Below are 26925 nucleotides of genomic sequence, written 5' to 3'. Positions count from 1 at the left end.
CTTCATAAAGTTAAGGAATGCCGTCGAAAGAGGCTCAAAATAAAACAATTGAAATATGCATGTATTGAAAAAAAAAATCATGGTGTTGTATCCAAAAGGTAACATAAAATGGTATGACCATCGATGAGGATTCAGACCCGACAGATTTGACACTGTTCATGCTTTCAGTCCAACCCCCCCCCCCCCAAGAAAAAATGAATAAATAAAAAACTCTTATTTTCTGATCAAAGAAATAGATCTATTCAATCTACCCGAATCAGAAAACATCAAGTATTTCTACCAGAGTGGAAGCAAATCACTTTGTTACCATCCCCCCCCTCAGAAAAATAAATTCAAAATACACTCTAATCTATGTATATGGGTAAATACTTAATTAAATTACAAGAACTTTCACAGAGAAAATAATTATCAGGTATTCTGATTCCTAAACAAGATCTTGTAAATTTACTGCTATTTTGGTGATTGAGTGGGTCTGAAAGTGCACACTGTCTTTGAAATTGTAAAGTTAATTATCATTGGCTTTGCTAAAGTAAATTTGATGACAAATTACATTGTAAAACCACAATAATTATTGGGATACTTTAAATCAGAGATCGAAACAACAGCTAAAGAGGACACAAACAAAGTTAAGGAGCAACAGATACTGGTACACAGATATCAAAAAGATAAAAGGAATCAGATGAGTTTGTTTATCATCAGGGATGGGAAATTATATGTCGATAAATATTTCTTTGATCCCACTTCAATAAGGGCTGCAGGCCAGATAATCAAAGGTATTTCTGTCATGGTCATCTTTGTAACCGAAATCAACAAAAACGATGACCAACTGACCATATGATGTCAAGATAGCCTGTGGTGGTTTCATCATTCATGCATATTAAACTTCTTTATTAAATATTCATCTTTTGATAATAGTTGAACAGTGTTTCTTTTTATATACATGGTAGGTCTACTGCTAATTTGAGGGCTAAAAGTGCATTTACATATCCTTATCATTTATCAATGAATTGCACAGTTTTAGGTACACTTCCATCATTTGAATGGGAGATCATCTATTTATGTACTATTGTCTATTTTATATCTAATTTTTAAAATTCATTTTGTTCTTTCTTTAGGTAAGAATTTATTGCCTGATCTGGATTAATTTAAAAAAGATGAGATATGTGATTCCAATCCCCTTAACAAGGCCATGAGCATGATGACTCACTGTAGATAGACTGTGTTTCCTTGAAATAACAATTTACATTTATTTATGAATATTCAGACAATATCACATATATAAAAGAAATTTATCAATACTCTATACAAAAACACAATATATACACTGTTGGAAAATTTATCCTTAAAATAAAAAAAAGTTCCTGCAGCAGAGTCTCACAAACACCTGTAATCTTACGTTATTATCATGTAAAATTACGGGAAATCGGTACGAAACCATACAAATTTCCTTAAATAAAACACAATTTTCCCCTTTTTAAACAGACCTGTTCTGTTAAATTGTAGAAAAATTCCTGTTTCATGAATAAACAGAATGATTCTGTTATTGCTTTCTGCAAAATCTTTTTTTTTTCTGCAACATCATGTTTTTTTAATGAGGTGTATATTTTCATTCTTGTATTTTTCAAAAAGCTTCCTGAATCGTATATGTTCCTTTGTTTTAAAATCAACTCTGTGGCCATAAACCCCTCCTCCATTCTTTCTAATTTCCTCATCTCCACATTTTTCATGACTTTTTAACAGATGTTTACATGACCTTGACCAATATATACAAGAACCACGATGTGGAAAGAAATCAATTTGAAATATTAGATAGACAGCACTAATTAGATTCCATGCCCAATACATCTTCTAATGACATACACTCACTGATGAAATTATACGAACCTAGAGATTTTTCTTGCATGAAAGATGAACTAAGGAATAAAGTACATTCACTGACCTGAAAGTCATTTAATAATTCACTTTCCTAAATATAGCACAAAAATGGAACCCAATAGTAGATTTCATTAATTCTGCATATTGTATGGATTGTGCTCTAGTCATTAATTATCATTTCAGCTGTATTGTAAAGCTAGATCATATTAATCTAAGAAAATGTCTATTAGGACCATGGAAATGACGTGATGTTTTCCCTGTTTCAACTGGATAATCAGAGATAAAGGCGATGTGTGCTATTCAAATGCAAGCCCATCGTATTTCGAATATAGTTTATTTCACTTCAAACACTCAACAGGGAAAGACCATATCATTGCTTAATTATTTGATTTTCTATGAAACTAAGAAGACAGAATTACATTTATTCTAATTTAAGTTATATGGAGAGGCCTTCTGTAATATACTCTTACTGGATATTTGAAATAAAAACAGTCTTGTTTCACAATCATCAGTACTTCGTTCAAAAATATATCCGCTCCAGCCTCATTCCATTTTTTTTCTCTAATAAAAAATGGCCAGAAATGACGTCCGATGTAACCAATTCCGGGTCAGATCTGGCCGTTCGCTGTGTCACGTCAGATTATTCTGGGTAATTTTGTTTTTAACCTGGGACGGAGTGGGGCCCCATGATTTCCGGGCCAATCTGATCCAAGATTTTTAAGAGGGAAAAATTAGGGGTGGGTGTGGGGGAGGGGCATCTGGCAATGACAGCTAGATACCAGTAAAAAAAAATTCACCATTAATAGCCTCTCTGCAATGGAAATTCTTCTTTTATACCAACTTCCAATTCAATCTGTTTTACAAACTGGAAAAGGGGAAGGTATCAATGAGGGAAAGAACTTGAATAAGTTGAATTAGATGTTGACTTAAGTACTTAGCATTAGTAATGCACCATTTGCAGTATGGAACTAAATGGTTTATCACTGAATTAACTTCTTATATTAGGGATTGTAGCATGACAGAGTGAACTTTCTTTAGACTGGGTCATCAAATAAATTGGGATGCACTATTCACCTTTCTTTAATACTTTTTTTATAATCAAGTATTTATTAAGAATATAACACAATCATTCAACACAAAATTACAAAGAAATCGAGAGAATCGTTAGAAAACATCTCCAAAGAACACTTTATCAGTTCAATTCTTCATATATTTTGGATATTGATTGGCAAGCACCACCTAATAATTCATGCAGGATGGATTTACATCACTGAGCTGGCTAATATTCTATTTCAACCCCAATGAGAGTCTAAATGGTATCCTTTAAAAGAATTGTGGCTAGCTTTCTGAACATTTTAATCATTGACATTATAGATTATGGAGAAAAAAATATGAAATTGTGTCCTTTGTGCCAGTTGCTGCTAGTCTGATCAGGGGCCTGTTGCAGAAAGAGTTGCGTTTAAACGCAAGTCAAAAAATCAAACGCAAGTCCCAAATACGCGCTGTTGATTGGTTGAAAATCAAGTTGCGCATGATTTTTAGAGTTGCGATCGATTGCAACTCTTTCTGCAACGGGCCTCAGGATTATTTAATTTCAGTCTGGTAAAATATAAAATATAGAACCAACAATAAAGGCAACAACATGCCAAAATGTTATCAAATGAACACTTAACTAACACTAGGTTAACACCCTTAATAGGAAGCAGTAGGTGATAAGAATAAACATAGTAAGGGGACATTTGTAAAGAACCAGGAAGGTGTTTGATAATAGCACTTTACAGGAGTTAACACCCTTTAGATTTCAATCAGTAGTATGGATCAACACTGCCAAGGGGACATGGTATACAAACTCCACAATCCTTGACTGATTGTAAAGTTAAAAAGAAACCTGTATTTATACATCCCATTATCATCCCTCCTTCTAAAACAAGATCAAACAAAACTTATTCAAAAGTAAGAATCAGTGAACATTTAAAAGGTTTATTCCACCTAGAAACTGAATTTATCTGTAAGGCAAAAGAAAACTGAGAATAAATTGCAATTGTTCAAGAGAAGCCATTTGAATTCTATTTTCTCTCGTCCTTGCCGATGGCGCAGTATACCACAATGCACTCTTTTCTCCCCATATCTCCTCTTGGACTATCTTTCTGCACATCATAGGATCAAAGAGTTACTACACCTAGATATAACCAAATTTGGACACTCAATATATACTCCAGTGATTGTTATCCCTGTAACTCCAAAACATTAAAAAGACTCTGATGCCTTTTTTTCTTAACTTTTACTGTTCCTTCAAAGAGCACATAATGTACAGTGATATGCACTATAAAAGAGAGCACTTGTTTAGAAAACCAAATTTCTTTAAAATCACCCTCAATAAGATGCAGTAGGTGATAATATATCTCGTCATTCCGATGTATTAAGCACTATTTAAAAAAAACAGATTATCATTATTATTAAATACTGGGCCTATTCCTTAGGACTATATTGCCAAAAACCAATAAAGTACTGAAAACTGTTCTTACAATAATTATTCTCTGACAAACTCATATTCCTAGCATTTGACTCTGCTGTTCCACTTGACCAATGCATGAACTTCTCGGGATAACAACTACCCTGGGAAACACATGAGAAATCCTGAAATGAGTTGAGGGCTTGATTGTAGAGGGAGGGAAAAGGGGTAATGACCGGATACTATACATCCTAGAAAAATAATTATTATTAAAAATGTTGAAATAAAACCACTAAATGCACGATTGCGTTTAAGTCAGATTGACAGTTCTCATCAAACAATTGAGAAGGATGACTGACTTGTCAAGTTCTTATAGAGCTCCAAAATAAAGTCACTTAGGATTGAAAAAATAAGTAGATGCTTAGAAGCATAACAATTTATGATCATCATCAGTGAGAAAATTTATTTATGATCTTTAATCACAAGATCAACTGGACCTTGAAATTGAGAAAAATTTCCTGTATCCATCATTAAAGGTCAAGTCCACCTCAGAAAAATGTTAATTTGAATCAATAGAGAAAAATCAGACAAGCGCAATGCTGAAAATTTCATCAAAATCGGATGTAGAATAAGAAAGTTATGACATTTCAGAATTTCGCTTATTTTTAACAAAATAGTTATATGAACGAGCCAATTACATCCAAATAAGAGAGTCGATGATGTCACTCACTCACTATTTCGTTTGTTTTTTATTGTTTGAATTATACAATATTTCAATTTTTAAAAATTTGATGATTAGGACCTCCTTGCCTGAAGCACAAAAATGTTAAAATAATGGAATTCCACGTGTTCAGGGAGGAATGAAACTTAATTTCACATGACAATGAGGAGAAAATAAAAAAATTTCATATATCATATAATAAAATACAAAATAGTGAGTGATGTCATCAGGTCCCTCATTTGCATACCGACCGAGATGTGCATAGAACTGTTTTGTGAAATGAAGCGAAATTTTAAAATGTCATAACTTTCTTATTTTACATCCGATTTTGATGAAATTTTCAGTGTTATGCTTGTTGAATTTTTCTCTTTTTATTCAAATGAAGTTTTTGTTGGGGTGGACTTGTCCTTTAAAAGAGAATTGGGGGTGCACTCCATACTTTGAACCCTACTTTAAGTTTTGGTAAATCTCCCAGAAGTGCCTGCCACTATTTTAATTAATTAAAAGATTATATGAATGTGTATGCCCTCAGAGAGAACATGGACCTAGAGAAGTAGGTCCATGGAGAGATATAATATTGAGGATATGAAATGAAGTGTGTCTTATGATTTTGAACAAATTATGTGAATACACTTCATTTGAGTCACACAGGTGGTAAATTAAAATTAGAATATCCATTTGTTTTGTTTTTTCTCTTTCATATAAAACCACTTCTCATGCATTAAAAGGGTTGAAAATAATAATAAAACTTCATTAATGCAATATTTTTCAGCTAAATATCGCTCAATTCCATGCCAATTCCCGGGCTATAATATAGGGACAGTGGTTTTCCGTGATCGCGGAAAACGGACGGAATTCACGGAAAAGGCCTTTTGAAACGGAAAGTGGCATTTCAAACGGAAAATCACGGAAAACGTATTTTCCCTCAAAATACACAGAATAGCAACAGAAATTACTCCAAAATAACAACAAAATGAGAATATTAAATGGCCACAAAACCCCAGAAAACACAATCTCACTTCGCTACAAATCATGACAATTCACACATCGTGACTGCTCTCGACACCAGCACACTCTCGATAGTACCCCGGCCGGCCGGGTTGAGCTTCACTTAGCTTCATATCGCTCAACTGCACGGTCGTGTGTTGCTGCCCTCTACGTTTGAAGATGTAACAGCATGATATCGGGTTCTTAAAATCCAAGATGGCGGATTGGCGAAAGTCGTTGACTGATGATAACGATGTCCAAAAAACCCCCAAATCATCGATGAAATTTGATTTCACCGTAAAATAATGCTAATAATGTGAAAGGTGAGGATGTATGCATGCTAGATGCCTTTGAAAAATAATTAAATGCACCCGCATAGATCCGATTAGAACGGATTCTATTGTGTTGTTGGTACAGAAGCAGATACAAATTTTGGCCAATGCGAGTGTACGCGCTGTGATTTTGCTATTTAATGTGTAAACGGAATTGTCACTTTTCCGTGTGTACAAAGTCTATGGGGAAACAGAATTTCCGTTTTCTGACACGGTGAAACGGAATTTGAGATTTTCTGAAACGGAAAAGGCCATTTTTTGAAAAGGAAAATCACTGTCCCTAATAATATAAACTTGTTTTAAGTGCAACCATTAAGTTTCTCACGTAATGAAAATACTTTTTTCGAACTAAATTGGAAAAGAATATAGGTCTGATGTCTGTTTTGCTTTTCAAATGAAAACCACAAAAAAAAGGCCAGCGGTCAGCTTTTAAAGTCAAGGATGGCTGATTTTAAGTATCCTTAGATCGCCCATCCTAGAATCCATAGAGAACACTCAATGGACGTCACTCGCCGATTCCCAAGAACCTAATAATTAGATGGGGTATATCTATTGATTACGGTCCATCTGAAGCATTGAACCAAGACTAATCAGGAGAGAGACGTCTAAAAAGATATTCTAAATATTTAAGAATGAAACTTCTTTTAAAAAGGCGTAAACCAGCGCCTCGTTATGTGTCACAGTAGCTAAGGTGTAATTATTTTCTGCACTTTTAAAGAAATCCTTTATACATTCACCCATCACTCTCCATGGAAACACCGAATAAGTGCAATTTAACAGGTCACCAATCTGTGAGATTTTAAGTTCTTATACCTACTGCAATGATGACGCAAGTGAAAAGTAAGCAATTTCACAGCCCACCATTGGGTGGGGTTTGTTGGTACCAGAAAATTTGTCTATTTCTGGAGGCCTGGTTCAGGGCTCCGCACTAACCCTTTTTTTTCTACTGGTCAAACCTGTTCAAGTCAGACCAATAGATAACCAGGTTTTTTTTTCAATTTTTTACTAGTCCGAACCTAAAATTTACTGGTCCCCCAAAATAAAGAAAAACATGAAAAAGACCTGTTTATTTCACTGTCTTCTATTGCTTTTATTGCCTACCCCCCCCCCCCCGAAAAAACACTACTAACAAACAGTACACCGATACACATAAAACACAATTCATGAGAACCATTCCTCAATTTTGGAAAGCCATTTTTTTAAATACTATTAGAGAAAATATCATATTAGTATGATATGTTTTTTACTTGTTATGTCAGACCAGTAAATCTGGCTATTTCTGAAAAGCTACTGGCCCAACAGTAATTTTTACTGGTCTGGGACCGTTGGACCAGGGCCAGTGTCAAGCGCTGCCTTGTTCGTAAAACTTGCATTGCAAACAAAGTAGAATGTCATCATTAAACCTTACTTTAGTTAATCCATTATCCAAGGATTATATCAAGCTTTGCCAACATTCAGAAGGTCCTTACATGAAACATGCTCTTATAGGAAGTTATACTTGGAAATTAATTGGTGACAACATCTAGGTCTTCTATAGCAATAGTAGGTGGTTTAGACCGCCTCGAAGTTTGTCAGTTCCAGGTATTCTCCGATCGGGAAATTTACCCCGATCAGAAAATACTAGGTATTTTGGTTATGTGCAAGCAAACTACGCATAATTTCCCCGAAAGAAAATACCAGCTAAATAGTAGGTACTTGGCGAAATTACGAGAACTTTCGCGGGGATTTTTCCAAGGTCACAGGTATTTTGGCAATGTGAAAGCAATTTACGGGAACTTCTGGCCCAGCGTGTCGTTGAGCGTCGTTGGGCGCGGGCGCTGTGGGTGGCTGCTGGGCTAGTGATTTTGAATCTCGCGCCTTGCCTGCTAATCAGACCATACTGCCCATGCCCGTAACTTCAGGAATTTTACCGAAGAGTATGTTTCGGGGCGGTGTGAATGCACTAATAATTAATGGGTATTTTAAGCCTAAAAAAGTTCTCGTAGTTTAACAGGGATTCTTGTGATCGAGGCGGTTTGAAACCACCTATAGTCTACAAATTATTGGCCTAAACATTTAAGACAACAAATCAACGGGAGTGATTCATGAAAGGACTAATCGGACATTTTACAAGTCTTGTTTCATCAGACAATTACCACAATAACAGTGCTTCTCAGCCAATCAAAATCTGAGAGATGTCAGATCTGACAACTTGTCAGACAAAAATGATGAATAAAAATGCAAATCCACTCTATTGATTGAGTAGCTTCCAGCATTATTATCTTTAAACCATGGGATATTAAATCTTGTTCAAGATTAATCAGCAATCTTACCCAACTTTCTTCTTTGAGATGCAACAAGAGTTCTCTGCATGGTAACAGGAAGTCCAGCATGAACCTTGACCCGTCACCTTTGAACCTTCGATTGATGATGTCACAGATCTGCGCTGTCATGTAAGGTGCTATGTCTTCAAACGGGTAGTACAACTCCGTGAGGACATCTTCAATGGATGGCATATTCCTCTCATCGTAGGATGGTGGGGACTCCTGGAGAAAACAGAGGGAAGGCAATGATTCTTAAATTAGTGATAACAAATTCAAGAAGTGTATCTACTTGTTGCATGCAATTAGTTGCATCCATTTCAAGTCAACCAGAGATGGGATTGTCAGTTGAGAACAATCTCAAATCTGTAAGGCCTTGATTCAAGAATTTGAGTTTGTTGACGATTCTCGGGAGGACTTTCTGCCTTACCTCTCAAAACTCAGATTTGTCTGTTCAGACCTTGTCACTAGTCCTGACTTCTGATCTTCATTAATTAATAAATGGAAACTTATGAGATAAACTTTTATTTGAAATGAACAATGAAGGATTTTTCGAGATTAGTATCCCAGGCCTTTTCAATAGTGGAGTTTTGACTTACAAATCTTTATACTCTTCACAAGCTTCAGATGGAAAAGACAATGTCAAACAAGGTAATGGTGACAAAAATGATCATGAACAGTCAGTACACTACTGACCATTTTGAATAAGTTTCTTCACATTCATTTGTACCTGACCAGTCATACACCACTATGCAACTCAAAGCAGTGGTACACCAGTAAAGATGGCACAAGAGATAAAGAGGTCAAAGTCAAAGAGTAGTTGGTCCACATTGGGTGATTTCAAGTTCAGTGTTGACCTTTTGGTGTTGATGTTGGGTCAATTTTTACACGATTATAACACCAAACATGAAATGAATATGGTCCCGAAAAGTCACGCGCAAGTTGTTGAGATGTCAATAATGTGATCTGGTTCTGTTTTACAGACTCTGAATAAGTTTTGGAGCAAGGGGAAGCAATCCAAATTTCAACACCAACACCAAGGCCAACATCAGACTTGAAATTGAAATCACCCATTGGTTGTAGGCCTACAAACTCTGGTGAAAGCAAGAATTATATCTTAAACTGTACTCCACCCTTATTGCTCTAAACCCATCTAAATAGTTCCATGTCTCTCTGCTATGTGATAACATTCCTGATTCTGAGACCCTGGTAAACATTAGATAAATCTCTTTGAATAAACCATCGTAGCTAGGATGCGCAGGGCCCCTATCTCACAAAGAGAATTGATTGATCCCATTAATCTCATCTACGATAATCCATCAATGTAATAATTTTCTATATAGAAAATGAACACAACATCCCTCTGATAACAAAATTTGGCAAGATAATGATGCCTTCCTATTGCAATAACACGCATTCTAGATGTTGGTGTGGCTGGCTTTCCATAGTTATAATTGATTGGATCAATCACAACACTTTGTGATACGGGGCATAGGAATGCCTACAGTTCATGAATGTTATCTAGAGTAGATAGCAACCTACATGTATGCACTACATTATAATATGAATTGAATCATCTGTTTAACTAAACATCCAAGGCACTGTACTAGTGCTATCTGCTTGAAATGAAGTTTCATATATTCAGCTTGTAGAAAATTTATAGTAGCTGTTTGATCTTGTGTATCCCGAATGCTTCATCAAACATCAATTAGGAACATTTTATTGATTACATTTAGCATACAAACAAATAAACCTATTTGCTTGCACACCTGTTTCTATGGTATTTATTTATATGAATAAGAGTCAGACAAATCCTGTTTACCAATACCTTTTGAAAAAAAAATTTCATGAGACAATGACTTTTAATTTGTGTGACTTTGATATAGATGCCAAGTAGGAGCAAGGACATACAGGTCCATGGTAGGAGTCTAAGAGACACTTTCTCATTACTTCCAGAAAAAAAATCACTGCAACTATTTCATAAAATTTCATTCTTAGACATCATCAGGTGATAGAAATTGATATACCTCTATAGAAAATGATTATAGATTATCTTTCAAACACAGAAAAAATATATATTTCGATCCTCTTCTTTAAAGATGCATGCTCAGTAGGAATAAAGAGTTAGAATAGGAATCTACCAAGATCCCTTCTGAAACTTAATTCAGTTTTTCCTCAGTGGTCGGCTTAACTTTGACCCATTGTGAGAACAAGGTCAACATTCCAAAGGATCCCTACCAAAAGAAGCATGAAATATCTCTTGACCTAAAGATTTAGATTTGATCTGTCTGTGTCAAGGTTGACATGAAGTAGGCGTCAAAATTACTTGTCTGGTCAGCAGATGGAGGCATAAAATTGCTTGGTTTGTCACTATAACCAGTGACAGTCATTACAGTTTTCATCATAAAATGATGTATATCTTGGTAATTTTTTATGATGTTGATATCTATTATTTGCACCTGTTTCAAATCACCTTCAAGAGACCTACATGTTAAATTCAAAGCCTGTTTGACAAATGACATCTACACCTTTATCTGGCTTTATCCAGAATCCACAGCTTTAATAGAATAATATCCTCCTCTTTTTCTGATGTCTATATTTCTCTGTCTCTCTTCCATTCTCTCTCTCTCATTCTTTCTCTCCCTCACACACACACACCCACAATCTCCTCTACCCATCTTTTACCATACAACAGTTGTAGTAGTAGTAGTAGCAGCAGCAGCAGCAGCAACAGCAGTCGTAAAAGTAGGCCTATAAGTAGACTACTCCTATTTATTCTACAACTAAAACTGCCAAATTTAAATCTAGGACTATCAAACCACTCCTAATCATCTATGTCCTGCACTGTAAATATCCTGCTGCATCTAGGTTAATTGGCATTTTACTCCAATACAACATTGTCTTCAGCTATCAATAGATACATGGACACAAAGGCAAAGAGAGGAAATATTGAAGGACTGATTGGAGAGAGAAATGCTGAACCCTTGATGACCTGGTAGTGAACTTTGGGAGATGGCCAGGCAAATGACCCATTTTAATAGCTCCAACCCTCATCTAGCCATGCTTGAAGATATATGCTTGCATTTCTGTACCACACTATTTGCACACTTGGGATGTTCTATGAAATCAAGCTTCATCAATTCCCTGTATTTTCCAAGGATAGCTTCTTAAACATTAATCTCATTTCTCCAAAGACCATCTCATCTCAGTCGGAATATATCAATATGTTAGGAGGAGGCCTATAGGTAATAGGGCCTACATATAGTACATGCAGACAAGACTCACGATACATATGTCTTTTATTTCTTCAATGGGAAAACAACATTGTCTTATACATCAGAAACAAAGATGGCGTTGTGGTTAAGACAAGGCGAGAAAAAAAAACACTCTGGAGCTACTTTTCACAGCATACTGCCTGATTCGGCAACATTTGATAAACTTTAACATGGCAATGAATTAGGATATTGACTATTGTAGTGCCATTTATTTTAGCTTCCTGGGCTCCGTCTTACAAACAGTTATATTTGATCCGATCAATCGCAACTATGGATGGCCAGCAACGTCAACATGTATCATGCATGTTTGTTCAAAATATTTTCTTTTTTAATTCCAACTATGATGTATTCATGCATTCATTGTTTTCTTGAAAATTCACTGTGCTTCTCTTTGTTTACAAGGACATTGTGCCATTCTCCTATATAAAAAATTATTACACTGATGGATTTCCATAGAGTTAGGTTTGATGCAATCAATCGTAACTCTATGTAAGATGGGGCCTAGGGCTCTTTCGAGCATTTCAGGGACAAAATAACCCAAGCTCTCACATAATTTTTCTTTCCTGGTTCTGACTTTTCCTGTTACCCTAAAAGTAAAGGGTTGAGGTTCCAATCCCAGCAATGGTATTGATTTCTTATCTTTTTTTTGTAAATCATCAAAATTTCATTATTTGTTGCTCTATCATATTGATGCCAGGCTAGAAATTCCCTTTAAATGCAATAGTGATGTGGTGTAGAGGGATAATAATAAATAATACACACATTATAACACCATAGAGGCCTGAAGCAAATATCATTACCATTGCCTCACATTATACAAAACTAATGAGCCATGGCAGAGATATTTATATGAGGATCATTTGCCACAATGCCAAAGGTACACATGAATACATTTTAAATACATTGCAGACTTACATGTAACAGAATAAATTGCTTGAAAATGGGTTGGTGGAAATTGGAAAAGTTAGAAATTAAAAAGGCAAGAAATTGAGAGATCACCACACATTGAATAAGTTTGACTGGTTATTAAATACTTGTACATGATTCATATGTATATTCCATCATACTATTTTAAATAGGATAACCAGAAGTCTAAGGTCAAAGACAAGCAAACCATCCGTTCCATTCATACATATTCCAACTGCTCCATGATTACAAACACTCTTAGTAATATCGAATCAATATTCCAATTTTAGTAAAAAGCCAAAATAAAATATATTGTCAAACTGCATGTATGTAAAGTTGTGAACCCCTTCATAAGATGCATTTCTTTGGGCTGAGTTTTGAATGTATAGACAACAACAACACTACAATGCTTGGCGAGCCCAGATAAACAAACTTTATTTGAAATAAAATTTTATCACCTGACTTCATAATCAAATATCTAAAACATGGCAGAAATTGAAAATTTCAAATATGTTCATTTTCTGGTGGAGTTCAATAAATTTTGAGTAATACTGTATAGGTGGTTGCTTTACAAGGGTCCTGTAACACAAAGCTTATTGATTAATCGTACAATTGATTTTTATGATCGATTGCACACCGTGGACAATTGGAAAAAGTATCACCATTGACGTCCACACCCCTGCTTTACGCAAATAAACAAGACTTGAAAATGTCAAAACTTTCTCATTCATTAATATTGATCAATGAAATTTCAGAGCCATGCTAGTTGATATTCTCTATTCATTCAAATCAATTATTTGTAGGGGGGGCATCTTGACCTTTGACATCTGAAAGGTTAACCATCAATAAACCAATTTTATTGGAGCGGGGGAAAAACATAGGCCTATATTTTCTTTTTAGGTGCTACTTTTCACAACTGGTTGCCTGAATCTGCAACATTGGATGAACTATAACATTGCAGTGACTGAGGATTTCATACCTCTATCATAAACCAAATTATGCGCATATCAATTTTGTCGTAAAATCGGAGCGGGACCAGAGTTATCCGCATTATTTCGATTTTCGATGCTGCAATTATCCGCATAATAGAAGCATCAAGACCAGATATTAACTTTATGAACGCATTTCCAAAGTAATGCGGATAATTGCATTGGTGCTGTCACAAGGTCACCCTTTTCCAACAACAACCCCATCGGAGGGGGTGTGTGCAGTTGCCATGACAATTATCCGTCTTTTTCTGGTTGGGCGCTCGTAAAAAATAGTGCGGATTATTTTCGGAGTTTCTGAATGCAATATTTATTGAATTATCCGCATTTATTACTCTTAGGCGGATAATTGGAGGATGGGTTTGTGAAAGGGGCTCTTTTGAACATGGCGGGGGGGCTGAAATCGCCTGGAGCCCTGTGTATTTTTCCCCATTTTCTATTATCTCTATCTTGGCTTGTAAGAATTCAGCAGCTCAAAGGGCTATATCACCCAGACCCTAAATGAAAGAACATTGTATTAACTTCTTTCAGGAGAATAAACCAGACGGATTGGAACAAGATAGCTTGTGTGAAAACAGAAAAATCAAAGAAACAGATCAACAAAAGTTTGAGAAAAATCGGACAAATAATGAGAAAGTTATGAGCATCTGAATATTGCAATCACTAATGCTATGGAGATAGCAAATTGGCAATGCAACAAAGATGTGTGATGTCACTTGTGAACAACTCTCCCCATTACTTTAGTATATATTTCACTGGAATTGCCTCTTTTATCACATCTATCCATAGATCATGTGTTCTTTCTACATGAGGGCATGTAATCTTTTTTTTTTCAGAATACATCATGGATAAAGGGTTTGTATCATCATAAGAAAAAGCAATAAGAGACATTTTGTGGGTATTTTATAGTCCACCAAAGGGAAAGTTAATCATCAGTGACATCACACATCCTTGTCGCATTGCCAATGGGAGGATCTCCATAGCATTACTGATTGCAATATTCAAATGCTCATGACTTTCTCATTATTTGTCCGATTTTTCTCAAACTTTCTTTATTCTTATTTTTTTATTTTTCTGTTTCTACACAAGCCTATTTGTTCCAAAGGTTTCATTCCCCTTTAACTTCTTCCTGGAGAACACATCCTCCATCGATCCAACCCGCATCTCTTCTGAGACGAGGAGTTCTATATTGAGCTCTGTTTACAAGAAACTCCCTAACCAAATCTATCAACAATAAGAGTAAGATGGCATCAATGCAAGCCATGCCTCGAAACATAATTCACAGATATGGACCTCGCTCTTATATCAATATACCTTGTACTGACTCCATACAAAGCATATAAACAAAGTCAGACCGGTAGGGAATATATATTTATTTGTGCCGCAATCTATCTACAGCTTGAATTGAGGCAGTATTTTATTTCCTCACACAAGGTTTCCAAACAAACATGTGTAAATAATATAATCATATTTTTCAATGCTAGTTTTGTGAATCATCATCACAAAATCTGTGTAGTATTATTTCATGTTTCTTAACCTAGTTTTTATGCATATCACATCTTAACCGGAAAACCTACTTTTTAGGCGTTTATCTGGTCACGAGTGTGTATAACAATATGGATGAGTTCCCTCCCTCCCCCCTTGAATTACTGGCACAAAAAGGCAGATGAAGTTATAAAATGGGTACCCACACATCTGAACTGAAGAACCAAAATTACAATTTCTAAATCAAACAGTCTGGTGTAATTTGGAAACAGTGATACAGAGCCTTTTGTGCCTTATAGACACCGTTATCACTACCTTCCTAAAACTAGATTATTGGAAAGTAGTGAGAACGGTCGAAACGATCTTGGAAGCGATCTTCCAAACCAGTTCAGAAAACCAACTCGCTATGTAGTTTTCAAGATCACTTTGCCTCTTCAAACTTTTAGCATAAGTGAGTGAGGACACAACCATTATTCAGGAAGCGATCTTCGCACACTTTGAGCGCGACAAGACAGGTGTAGAATGCCTATGCCGCGGTTTCGAATTTAGCGCGAAATGTGTCACCCCAGTGAAAGTGTTGCCATAGCAACAAGATCACTTTATGTGAAGTGATTTTGAAAACCACTTTCGTGTGATCAAGTGGGAACGCTAGCAAAGTTATCTTCCAAACTGGTTTCCTGGACAAGTTTCCAGTAAACCAGTTTTAGAAATTGCAATGAGAACGGTGTCTGTTTCTTACATCATATCTATATGAATCTTCATTACCTCTCCTAAAATAAACCTGATATAAACAAACAAGAAACTTTAATATTCTTGCAATCATTCATGTCTGTTAGGTTTGTTTATTCACCCTCCTTGTCCAATACAAACACACACAAAAAAAGATTTCTAATTGATCCTACATTGGATGCATCCTTCCCCCATCAATCATCGATCCTCTACACACCTATGTCAGGCATGCAGTAAGGTATGCAAGGTATGGTTCTGTCTATCAATCAATGTATTAATAGGCTAGTCTGATCTCCAAACACAATAGATGTCCCTACTCATTACAGAATATACATGAAGTAATAGTAAGTTCAAAACCAGAAGATGGTTAAAGGTAAAGTTCATCCCAACAACTGTAAATAAATGAAGAAAAATGTTTTAAAACACGTCACAGAAAGTTTCAGCAAAATTAAATGTAAAATGAGGGTATTATCCCATTTTCATGGGTGCTATACAGCAAAGGGCTCTTACTAAATTGCACTCTCCCTAGGTCTTTTGTATTTATTACATGAAATATAAATATAAATAAACAATTTAAATATATCACCTATTTTCCTCCAATATCATGCAAAATTTTTTAGATTTCCCCCATCATAAATTCTATCTGATTTATAATTTTAGATAATGAGTGTGAGACAATCATTTACATATTGATCTGTTACTGCAGTACATGTATATTGTTTTAATTTATAGAAAAACTCTAAAATGTCATTTTAACCTTTCTTATTTTACATCCAATTTTGATAAGATTTCCGCAACTGGTTCTTAAAATTTGTAGGTAAAATAGCAAGACAAGCACAGAGTCATGTATCATGTAGATAAAGACATATTTTTAAAAACTGTAATAGTTAAAAATACAATTTACTAATAATCCTGATTTTAAAGGTTACCTTTATTAGACTGGTTAGAAATAAAGGTTGTGAACTTTGTATGTAATTGAAAATGACTCTAAGTGATGTTGTACCAGCGGAACCCCTGCGTGTTGTATAGGGTGACACAGGTAATTAGCGTTCGTTATGTCTACATCAGGTTCTCATACGCTCCTCAAATTGGCAAATACAGTGCCCTGGCTATGCAATTAATATCTTGAATCCATATCAATATCTAAAATTGACTGAAAGATATTAAGCAGTCTAAGCGTAGCCTTAATCGATACTTCAAGTATACCATACACTGGATAGATTTAGGATTTATCGGGGGGGGGGGGCACTTTATGAAAAAATGACAAGCAAAAATGGTGTATCACTAACATTCACAGAGAGCATTTTTCCTATTACAACATATTTTGTCAAGCATAAAATAACTACTAATTGAGTTGGAGAGAGTCATGGATAGAGCAGGCATTGCCCCCCCCCCTTGGATGTGCAAACACTCTTAGAATTATTTTGTGGGGTCTGTGAAATTGTTTTTTTTACACACAGGTCTACATGTATATGAAAAAGAAAATATTCAAATTAGATGATATTCATAAGTTGCTTTTGATTTTCTCTCTGATCTATTGGTAAAATATAATATCATTCTTATATTAGAGAGAGTAAAATGATATTGTTACTTATATTGTCAAGTACTTTGGGCATGTTAAAATGGAAGTATATTATTAAGTGTTAAAATGTATGTATACATATCATAGGCTAAGTTGTACAAATTCTAACTGCCTTATTCAATTAAAGACAACTTCACTTAATAAAGCAGAACTTGTCAGCACAAGGTTCCTTTCTAAAATCAGGCCAACCCATGAAAGGATGGAATCCCCATTTCATGCTTATAATTGCATGTCCGAGTGAAGGTCCTTAAATGGTTGGAAATTTGACAACAGCAAGCTACATTCTTTGCTTGAGACTGTATGTTATTCACTCCTGCCTCTTGAATGTCATGACAGCACATTAACAAGAACAGCAGATAGATTTATCATGTACCCCATGCCATTCCGGCTTTAGTGTTGTGACTGTGAGTGAAGATTTTATTATTTTGTTTATGCTAGGATTAAAATGGTTGACAAGGAAGCCATATTTTAAATGATTTACTACCTTAAGATAGTAGAGAGATTGCAATATTGTTACAAAAATGTTCATCTACCATAGATGTTGAAGAATTAAGATTACATCTTCCCTGATACACTGCATGTACCGCCTTTGTGTATGTGTGTGAAAATTTTTTTGTAATGACATTAATAACCTCATGCCATATTCTGCTATCTCTATATCTGATGCTATTTTTGACCAAGAAAGTTTGAATGTTAACTCTCCATCTGTTTATCATAATTGCAGATACCTGACCAGTAGATTTAACAGAATAAAAGGGTGATATAAACCAAAGCTGTTGCCTTTTTTTCGAAATCAAGACTATCAAGAAAGACTCTCTATTGTGTACTTGAGAGAAAAAGGTGGTCTAAAGAAAACTATCACAAACTCTCCATGGGGTAATCCTAAATTCAATTCAATAATCCTCTTAATTGACAGAAACTCCTCCAACTTCAAACCAATTATCGAGCCAAAACTGAAACTTGAAATTCAAATTGCCCCTATATCCCTCTTGCCTATATTGACTACTTACACATCTAAAAGGAAAGTAAAAAACAAATATCCGCTGCTTTCTCCTCAAGATCAACAGAAATAAAAACAAATTGAGTTACTTTCTACTAATTCCATGACAAATATTACATACAACAAAAGAGATTTAAGTGTAGAAAAGCAGCAGAGTAGAATGGAGCTGTATAGTTGCACACACATTTCAAAACCTTCAAAGCTTTCACTTTTAGAATAATCATAAAAATAAAAATAAAACATAAAAAATAAAAAATAAAAATTTTCATGGCAGATGCTGAGATAGGTAATTTCATAAAGTAAAACATTACATTTCTTCTGACCTGCCTGTCAGAGCATCTATGGGTACTTCATAGAATGTGCTTTCATACCCCCCTAATCACTAAATACCGATAGATTTAGGGGACTTGTTCCTGCCTAGAAATACTTTTTTTTATCTTAGGATACTTGAGAAAGCTGCTTGCATATGACACCACTAATCAAAATATTAAAATCATAATGACTCCTTTAATCTTTGCTGGATTTTCCTCAAACCTTCACCAATAATTGTTATAATTTTCCCTCCTATTTAAACTTTTTTGTCAGGGTGAACTTAAATTTGCTTTCACACTAGCACAAGTCTTTGATGGATGTTCCTCAAACCAATAATCGCTATAATTTTCTCTCCTGTTTTTACAATAAACTTTTTTGTCAGGGTGAACTTAAATTTGCTTTCACACTAGCACATTACCAAGAATTTACTGTGCCTGACTGGGTCTGAAAGCACTTTATTGCCAGGGTTCTGCGTTGCCTGCCTTTCAGCAATGTGATCAGATATTGGGGTTATCTTACATCCCTTCTCCCATAGCCTGAAATAACATGATTATCAGGAGGATATGTGTGCATGTCAAGGCATATACCTGGACGACACTGTACCTAACATCATTTCCTATGAATGGGACACTGTGGTAATCAAAATAAGTCTCTAATTCTGGGAATGAAGATAGCCTCTCACTGGACAATGTCTTGGTTAATTAACCTATTTGTTTTATCGACTTACTTCCGGAATGAGTTTAAAGATAATCAACAGCCACCATTCTATAATCTCTTATGATTCATTTTCCTGAACCCTGGATTGGGGTTTATTGTCTTCATGTTCAGAAGGCAGTAAAATCGTTATTTTGGGTTTTACATCCTTCTTGCTTCAAACTAATACCCCTTTCATAAACCCATTTACTATGAATTAGGCGGCTAATAGCAGCATAATTTGGTCGTAAAATTGGAGGAGGACAAGAGTTATCCGCATTACTCTGATGCTGCTATTATCCGCATAATAGCGGCATCGGGATAAGATTTTGAGTTTATGAACGCATTTTCAAATAATGCGGATAATTGCCATGGTGCGGTCACAAGGTCACCCTTTTCCAACACAACCGCATCGGAGGGGGCGTGTCCAGTTGTCATGGCGATTATCCACCTTTTTCAGGACGGGCGCTCGTAAAAATAATGCGGCTTATTTTCGGAGTTTATGAACACAATTTTTATTGAATTATCCGCATTACTCTTAGGCAGCTAATTGGAGGATAGGTTTATGAAAAGGGTATGACTCTCCTGTTTTCTGTTGGAGGATGTTCCTTATGAAGGAAAAAGTTTCATTACATAACATAAATGATGAAATGTAAGTCATAATCATTTGTGGTTTGATACCAAACAAAATATCACAAGTTTCATAATTGTAATTTGTCTTTGAAATAGTTAATGCAGTAAACTTCAAATAAAATGCTGAATTCACATTTCAGTATAGAATTCTAACTAATCACCCTTGTAATGTAACCGATAATTAACCTTCATGTAGGCCTCCTGTTTTCATGGTCCCTGATAGTCCTTTTCAAGTTAGTTACTAATGGAGTTGAAATATTCCTTGTCTTTTCCTTGCTCTCCATCGGCCATCTCAACTGCAATGTATTTCCATCAATTATTTTTCATCTATCTACATCTATGGTCCGTCAAAAATCTTGACCTGTAGGCCTATCAATTTCAGAACCAAATCTTGATTTGACACATGAACTCATACATGATTATCATGAATGTTCTTGGCTTCCCGAGCAACATACTATCATAAGGAATTAGGGATTAAACATTAGTATGTCTAATGCCAGATTGGCGTTACACCCAAAATTTCATTTCCTTCACATTCTATAGATGAGCAGAAACATTTCTTGCTTTAAATAGCAAAGTTAAGAGACTAATAAGCGATTACAATATCCTCACAGTCTCACACCCAACTGACAGAAGTAGAAGATAATCTCTCCCTCATGAAAATGTTCACTCGAAAAAGAATGAAACATGATCTAATCAATGATTTTTGGGAGGTCATACTGGTCCAGATAATTGGCTTATTACATGACACTCATATTCAGGAAATCATGATAAGTCGTTGAAGAATATGAGAGTTTGAGCGTTCAAAAAGAGTGTCTGACTCGTCATTATGACACATGCAGGTGATGTGCCAAATGTCACATGAAATAATATGACATCGGTCTTAAAGGTCAAGTCCACGTCAGAAAAATGTTGATTTGAATCAATAGAGAAAAATCAGACAAGCATAATGCTGAAAATTTTATCCAAATCGGATGTAAAATAAGAAAGTTATGCCATTTCAAAGTTTCGCTTATTTCTAACACAATAGTTATATGAACGAGCCAGCTACATCCAAATGGGAGAGTCGATGATGTCACTCACTCACTATTTCTTTTGTTTTTTATTATTTGAATAATAGAATATTTCAAATTTTACGAATTTGATGATTAGGACCTACTTGCCTGAAACACAAAATGTTAAAATAATGGAATTCCACTTGTTCAGGGAGGACTGAAACTTCATTCCATATGACAAAGACAAGAAAATCAAAATGTTTCATATTTCATGTAATAAAATACAAAAGAAATAGTGAGTGATGTCATCAGTTCCCTCATTTGCATACCGACCGAGATGTGCATATAACTATTTTGTGGATTGAAGTGAAACTTTAAAATGTCATAACTTTCTTATTTTACATCCGATTTTGATGAAATTTTCAGTGTTATGCTTGTTTAATTTTTCTCTTTTTATTCAAATCAAGTTTTTGTTGGGGTGGACTTGTCCTTTAAGGGTTTGAAAGACAGACTATTACGGAGACTAATTGAATAGGTCTTTGTAATGAAATGACTAATGTTAAACAACTGTCATCTATAAATCATCAATTATTGATTAATAGAAACCATTTCAAAAGAATTTGCAACCACTTTCAAATCATTAGCCCTATCAGATGAGAACATGACAATTCTCTTACTTGTTCAGTAACAGTAGGCCTATATGTTCATGTCCATCTCCTCCTTTTACATAAACCTGCAATAGTTTGAAAACCCCCTTTTGCACGCTCTCTCTCTTTCTTTCTCTCTCTCTCCCCCCACAAATTACAAATCATGCTGATTGCACTTATACTCATCAAAAATTTGCATGGATTTGATAAAATCATGCTGGCCAAAACACAATTCCATTCATTTGATGTTCAGTGAATACAACATCAATGAATGAAATACTGGTCTACTACGATATGATTTTTTTAAAATGAAAAAAAAATCTAAATTCTTTATATACCAAAGGAAAATGATTCTCACAAAGAAATATCAGAAATTCAAAAAGCTAATAAACTAGAATGGCACACCAAGTTCAAGACATGAGGAGAGCCTGCATGCTAGCTAGCTTCAACCCTCCACGTTTACTAAGCCTGCTAAATTAATCAACATGATTTTTTAATCTACCAGGGAGGATGAGGGATTTCACCAATCTCTCTTCATTACACCCATATACCGCAATCCACTCAATTAATATCTTATCAGGAGCACGCTGCTTCAAAATACCAGAAATAGCTCCATTCCAAGTGCACAAAAAACCTGTCTGTGTTCCGCTTCACATGCAAGACTAGCAGAATTCCATTCTGATCGGACTGATAAGATATCGAACGATGATAAGAGATATCTTTATATCATTAGAATAATCTGTAAGTCATTAAATTAACCTTTTAAATGGAATCATTGTTCCATGTTTACGGGCAAGGAAATAGTTCCGTTTAACAAACAAATTGACTCTCATATCAAATGTATCAATGATCATTGCAGGAAATGCTTATTTTTATTTGTTTGTACAATACAAATGGATTAATTATGTTGTTTTGCTCTTAAACTTCCACCATCTCATCAACACAACCATTGTCAATGGCTCTTATTTACAATGGACAAAGGGACACACCTTGTGAATTTTGTGGCAAAATCATTACATTTTCTCACCATTTTTTTTCACAACATCACACATCTAATTGCTCATAAAAATTTCAATAATGACAGGAACTAATCTGAAAATACCACGGTTATGGATGTGTCTATAGGATCTATGATTTAAAAAAAACATGATCATTATCATTTGGCCAAACACATTTAGATAATCCATCATTCAATATAAAATGTTTCATCTATATGCATCATTTGAAAAAATGAAGTGGGTTTTCACATATTACAGAATTATTCAACAATATCGTTTTCTGGACATATTGTGATTGCCTATATAAAGTGACAAAGATGAGAATATTATTGTTATTTTTTACAATAAATGTGCAATTACCAAAATTTAATTTGATGAATCTGTCTCGTGTAGATGCTGGAGGTTAATATTCATACTTACACAAAGATCTTACTTGTTTTATGGTATAGTGTTATGTGAATTTGCAAGATGTTGAAATCTGCACACAAATTCTGAATAAAAATTCTCACGTTTCATATAAAATCTGTCATATTTATTCAACTTCAAGGATGGGAGTTAACCAATAAAGTTGACATGTTCCATTTCTATCAAGCCATTGACTGAATGCTGAAAATTTCATCAAAATTGGATGCAAAATAAGAAAGTTATGACAAACTAAAGTTTTGCTTTTTTTTCACAAAACAGTTTATACACAACTCAATGACATGCAAATGAGAGTCGATGACGTCACTCACTCACTATTTCTTTTTTTTTTTTTTTGAATTCTACAATATTTCAATTTTGACAGATTTGACAATAAGTACCAACTTGACTGAACCATAAAATATTAAACAAATGGTTAAACCACATGTTTAGGAGTAATAAAACTTTTATTTTATAGGACAAGTAGAAAATAAGAATATTTCACATTTCATATAATAAAATACAAAAGAAATAGTGAGTGATGCCATCAGTCCCCTCATTAGCATACCGACCAGGATGTGAATATAACTGTGTTAGATCTGTGAAATTAAGCAAATGTTAAATTTTCATAAATTTCCTATTTTTCATCCAATTTAGATGAAATTTTCAGCGTCATAATTGTTGGATTTTTCTATATTTATTCAAATCAACTTTTGTTGGGGTGGACTTGTCCTTTATTGGTTCTTGCAAAGGATGGGTTAATGGAAACCAAGTTATAACACCTTTGATCCTTACCTGGAACTGCTGTAATAGATCCCAGAGGACCTCAAGATGGTACAGCAAAGGATCCGCAATCTTGAGGATTACCGCACCAAGGCAGGATATTACCAGTAAGGTCGAAGCTACATCTCTGCATAGGTACACCAGCAACCCCACCCATCCCTGAAACCCATCCATAGTAACGATCCACCTGCTACTACCAACTTAAATCCATCGTTTCATCCGTCTACCGACTGAATTCAATTTCATGTTCATGTTCTACTGCTGCTACTGGTCCCTCACTATGCATGCATGCAGGAGATGTCTTATTGAATGCATGCTCGTGTTTCAGAGGAAGGGCAGAAAGATCGAATTGGAGAATCTATTCCTGGCCTGCTATACTAATATTCGACTCGTAAGAGAGATGGTGAAGTAATTCCAGAGCTCGGATTCATTCCATGCGGTCGACAGCGACAACGGGAAATCTCCCTTTGTTTTCATTACAGACAGGTTATCATTCATTAACACGCCGCTTCCACGATAACTACAAATGAGATAACCCTTCACAGAACACACACATGAGGCATCCTTCCTCCTCCCAGTCCTTCGATGGGGTCGTCGACTGTCCCACCTCACTGCGCTGCCTTGAGAGAATTCAGAGTTTTGACGCAAGACTTTTACTGATGAAACTTCTTCAATTGTAAATAGACACAATATAAAAAAATCTTGCAAAAGCGCAAGTATATCGATGCACAGGTCTACATGGTCTTATGTAACCAGGAATTTTTATGGACACTTTTCTCTAAAAAAAAAAAAAAAGAAGAAAAGATGAGACAGGGAGAGTCGCCAGGTGCTCTAGATCAACAGTTAATAATTGTAGCGAGTCAATGACCCATTCAATGGTATTCCTCTCTTCTTTCAAATTATTATACCCTGCCCTAAACACTTCAGGAAATACTGTTTAGTAAACAGTGTGCAACTAACTGTGAGATTTGGAGGCAAAGTGTGAAGACTTTACTTTCCTTTCAGATGAGGGAAAACAAGTGTTGATAATTTCAGCCTCTGAATAAATAAAACAAAGTGTAAACAGCTAATGAGTGACAGTGATGTGATCTATAAGTGGGCATTGGCAGATTCAAGGAGTAAATAGACCTGGATGTGGGTGGTGAACTTCTTGGTAGGAAGACTCTAAACAAAGATGCAGCATGGAAGAATCGATGGATGCAGCTTCTGCATTCTCCAGAAAGAATTGGTTCAGCTCTCAAAAAATAAAAGGAGAAGTATAGTCTCCTGTAAAGAAATTATCCTCATAAAACATTACATCCAGACAAGTACTCATCCTCATTCCATTTTCAAACTCATGTCATACTCCAGTTCATAATTTACACAATTATTCAGTATTCCATCTACCCATCATCACTAGTATGGGACCATGCAAATACACTGTCTCTCTTGATGAACATCTTGAAGAATCAAATTATGCTGATAAATCCTTGCGGGTTGGTTATTGGTCCATACTGAACAAGTAATTGATGAGAAGTGAGGTGATTAGAGATGCAGCATCGGAACAAGGTCTCAAATTATCTAATCTTCATGATGAAACTGAACAAATATGATCCATGTGCTTGGTTGATGAATGCTGAGGGAAGCAGCTAGCTTGTGCAGTGAACAGCCCAGCTGATCATCTGAAGTGAAATGGCATCAGTGCAATAAACAACATGTGCTGTCAACCCCTAGTAAGTTAGTCTCAAATTCCAGACTTGAGTACTGCACTACACTCATCTACACATGATCTGAAATCTCCAACTGCTTGGTGCCCGGTCGAATCATATTGAAACAGAATCCACTTCCATGGTTGAATGATGTCACTGATCTTTAACCTAACAAACTGACCACTGTTTTGTGACAATATTTGACCGTTATAACCTCTTATTCAGCCATCAGACATCCCTTTCAGCAACAATACACAGAAGGATTGCTCTCTTGCAGCATCACAGAGATATTGTTTTCAAATCTCTCATACTCCAACTACAGATGTGGCCTTGTTGATTAAAGTAATCTAAACCTGAATACAACAATTTGTTTGTCCCAATGGGCAGTAAAGAATGACATCAACAAGGATAGAACAATTCCCTGGACCTAACCAATGGAACAACTAACTAACATGAAGGGGGCGTGGCAGGTTAGCAGAGGCAGCCAAATTCCATACTAACATGTCAAAAGCACCGATAGTTTGGAAGGGTTAAGGGACATTCGTTTACAAGCTCTAAGAAAAAGGGTGCGACGTACTCTGAGCAAGCAAGATCCCTTTGCACACTGAATATTACCTCCATGATATGCTTCACGGTTTTGTTTTTTTTTCCAAATATCGACATGCCAATTGGTTTAGAAAGTAGACTATGGATGGGAAGGATAGGGTCCTGGTTTGTTGGGCGTATTATGAGTTGAGGAACTGTGTGGTGAGAGTTACAACAGATGCTTTCACCGCCAGACAGCAGCAGCCACAATGATACATTCTTCATGTTCTCATATTCACTAGTAACTCTGGTAACGCAATCATCAAACAGGTTATAAACAAAAGCTTTCATGGAACAGCATCTGATATGTTGTTACCATTTCCATATAGAGTTCTATGCCATTACCCCTAAAAATATACAGATTTTTCTGTATGATCATTATTGGCAAATTGAACACTGAACACATGATGACCCAATTCCTATAGCAAAGTGGTTTATAAAAGAATGAACACTGGGGGGAGGGGGGCTTTCGATTAGAATTACTGATCCCTATTAAAACATCAATTGATTTACATTACATCAAAAGTTATTTAAACACTAATTTGTCAAAAAATATCAC

General features: G+C 35.4%; 1 protein-coding gene across 1 annotated transcript in view; it reads right to left on the bottom strand.

The window, feature by feature from the left end:
- LOC121408299 (puratrophin-1-like) overlaps positions 1–25953 on the bottom strand; it is a 102228-nt gene extending 76275 nt beyond the window's left edge. The window contains exons 1-2 of the mRNA XM_041599713.1: positions 24106–25953; positions 8680–8892 (exon numbers count right to left, since the gene is read on the bottom strand). Coding sequence (XP_041455647.1) covers positions 8680–8892; positions 24106–24267 — 375 coding nt within the window. The 5' untranslated portion in view covers positions 24268–25953. The remainder of the gene's footprint in view (positions 1–8679; positions 8893–24105) is intronic.
- Between the last annotated feature and the right edge of the window lie 972 nt (positions 25954–26925).

Source organism: Lytechinus variegatus, chromosome 2 (assembly GCF_018143015.1).
Source record: "Lytechinus variegatus isolate NC3 chromosome 2, Lvar_3.0, whole genome shotgun sequence".
Classification (NCBI taxonomy): domain Eukaryota; kingdom Metazoa; phylum Echinodermata; class Echinoidea; order Temnopleuroida; family Toxopneustidae; genus Lytechinus; species Lytechinus variegatus.
Note: the sequence above shows the minus strand (reverse complement) of the source record. Positions and strands in the feature narration are given on the sequence as shown.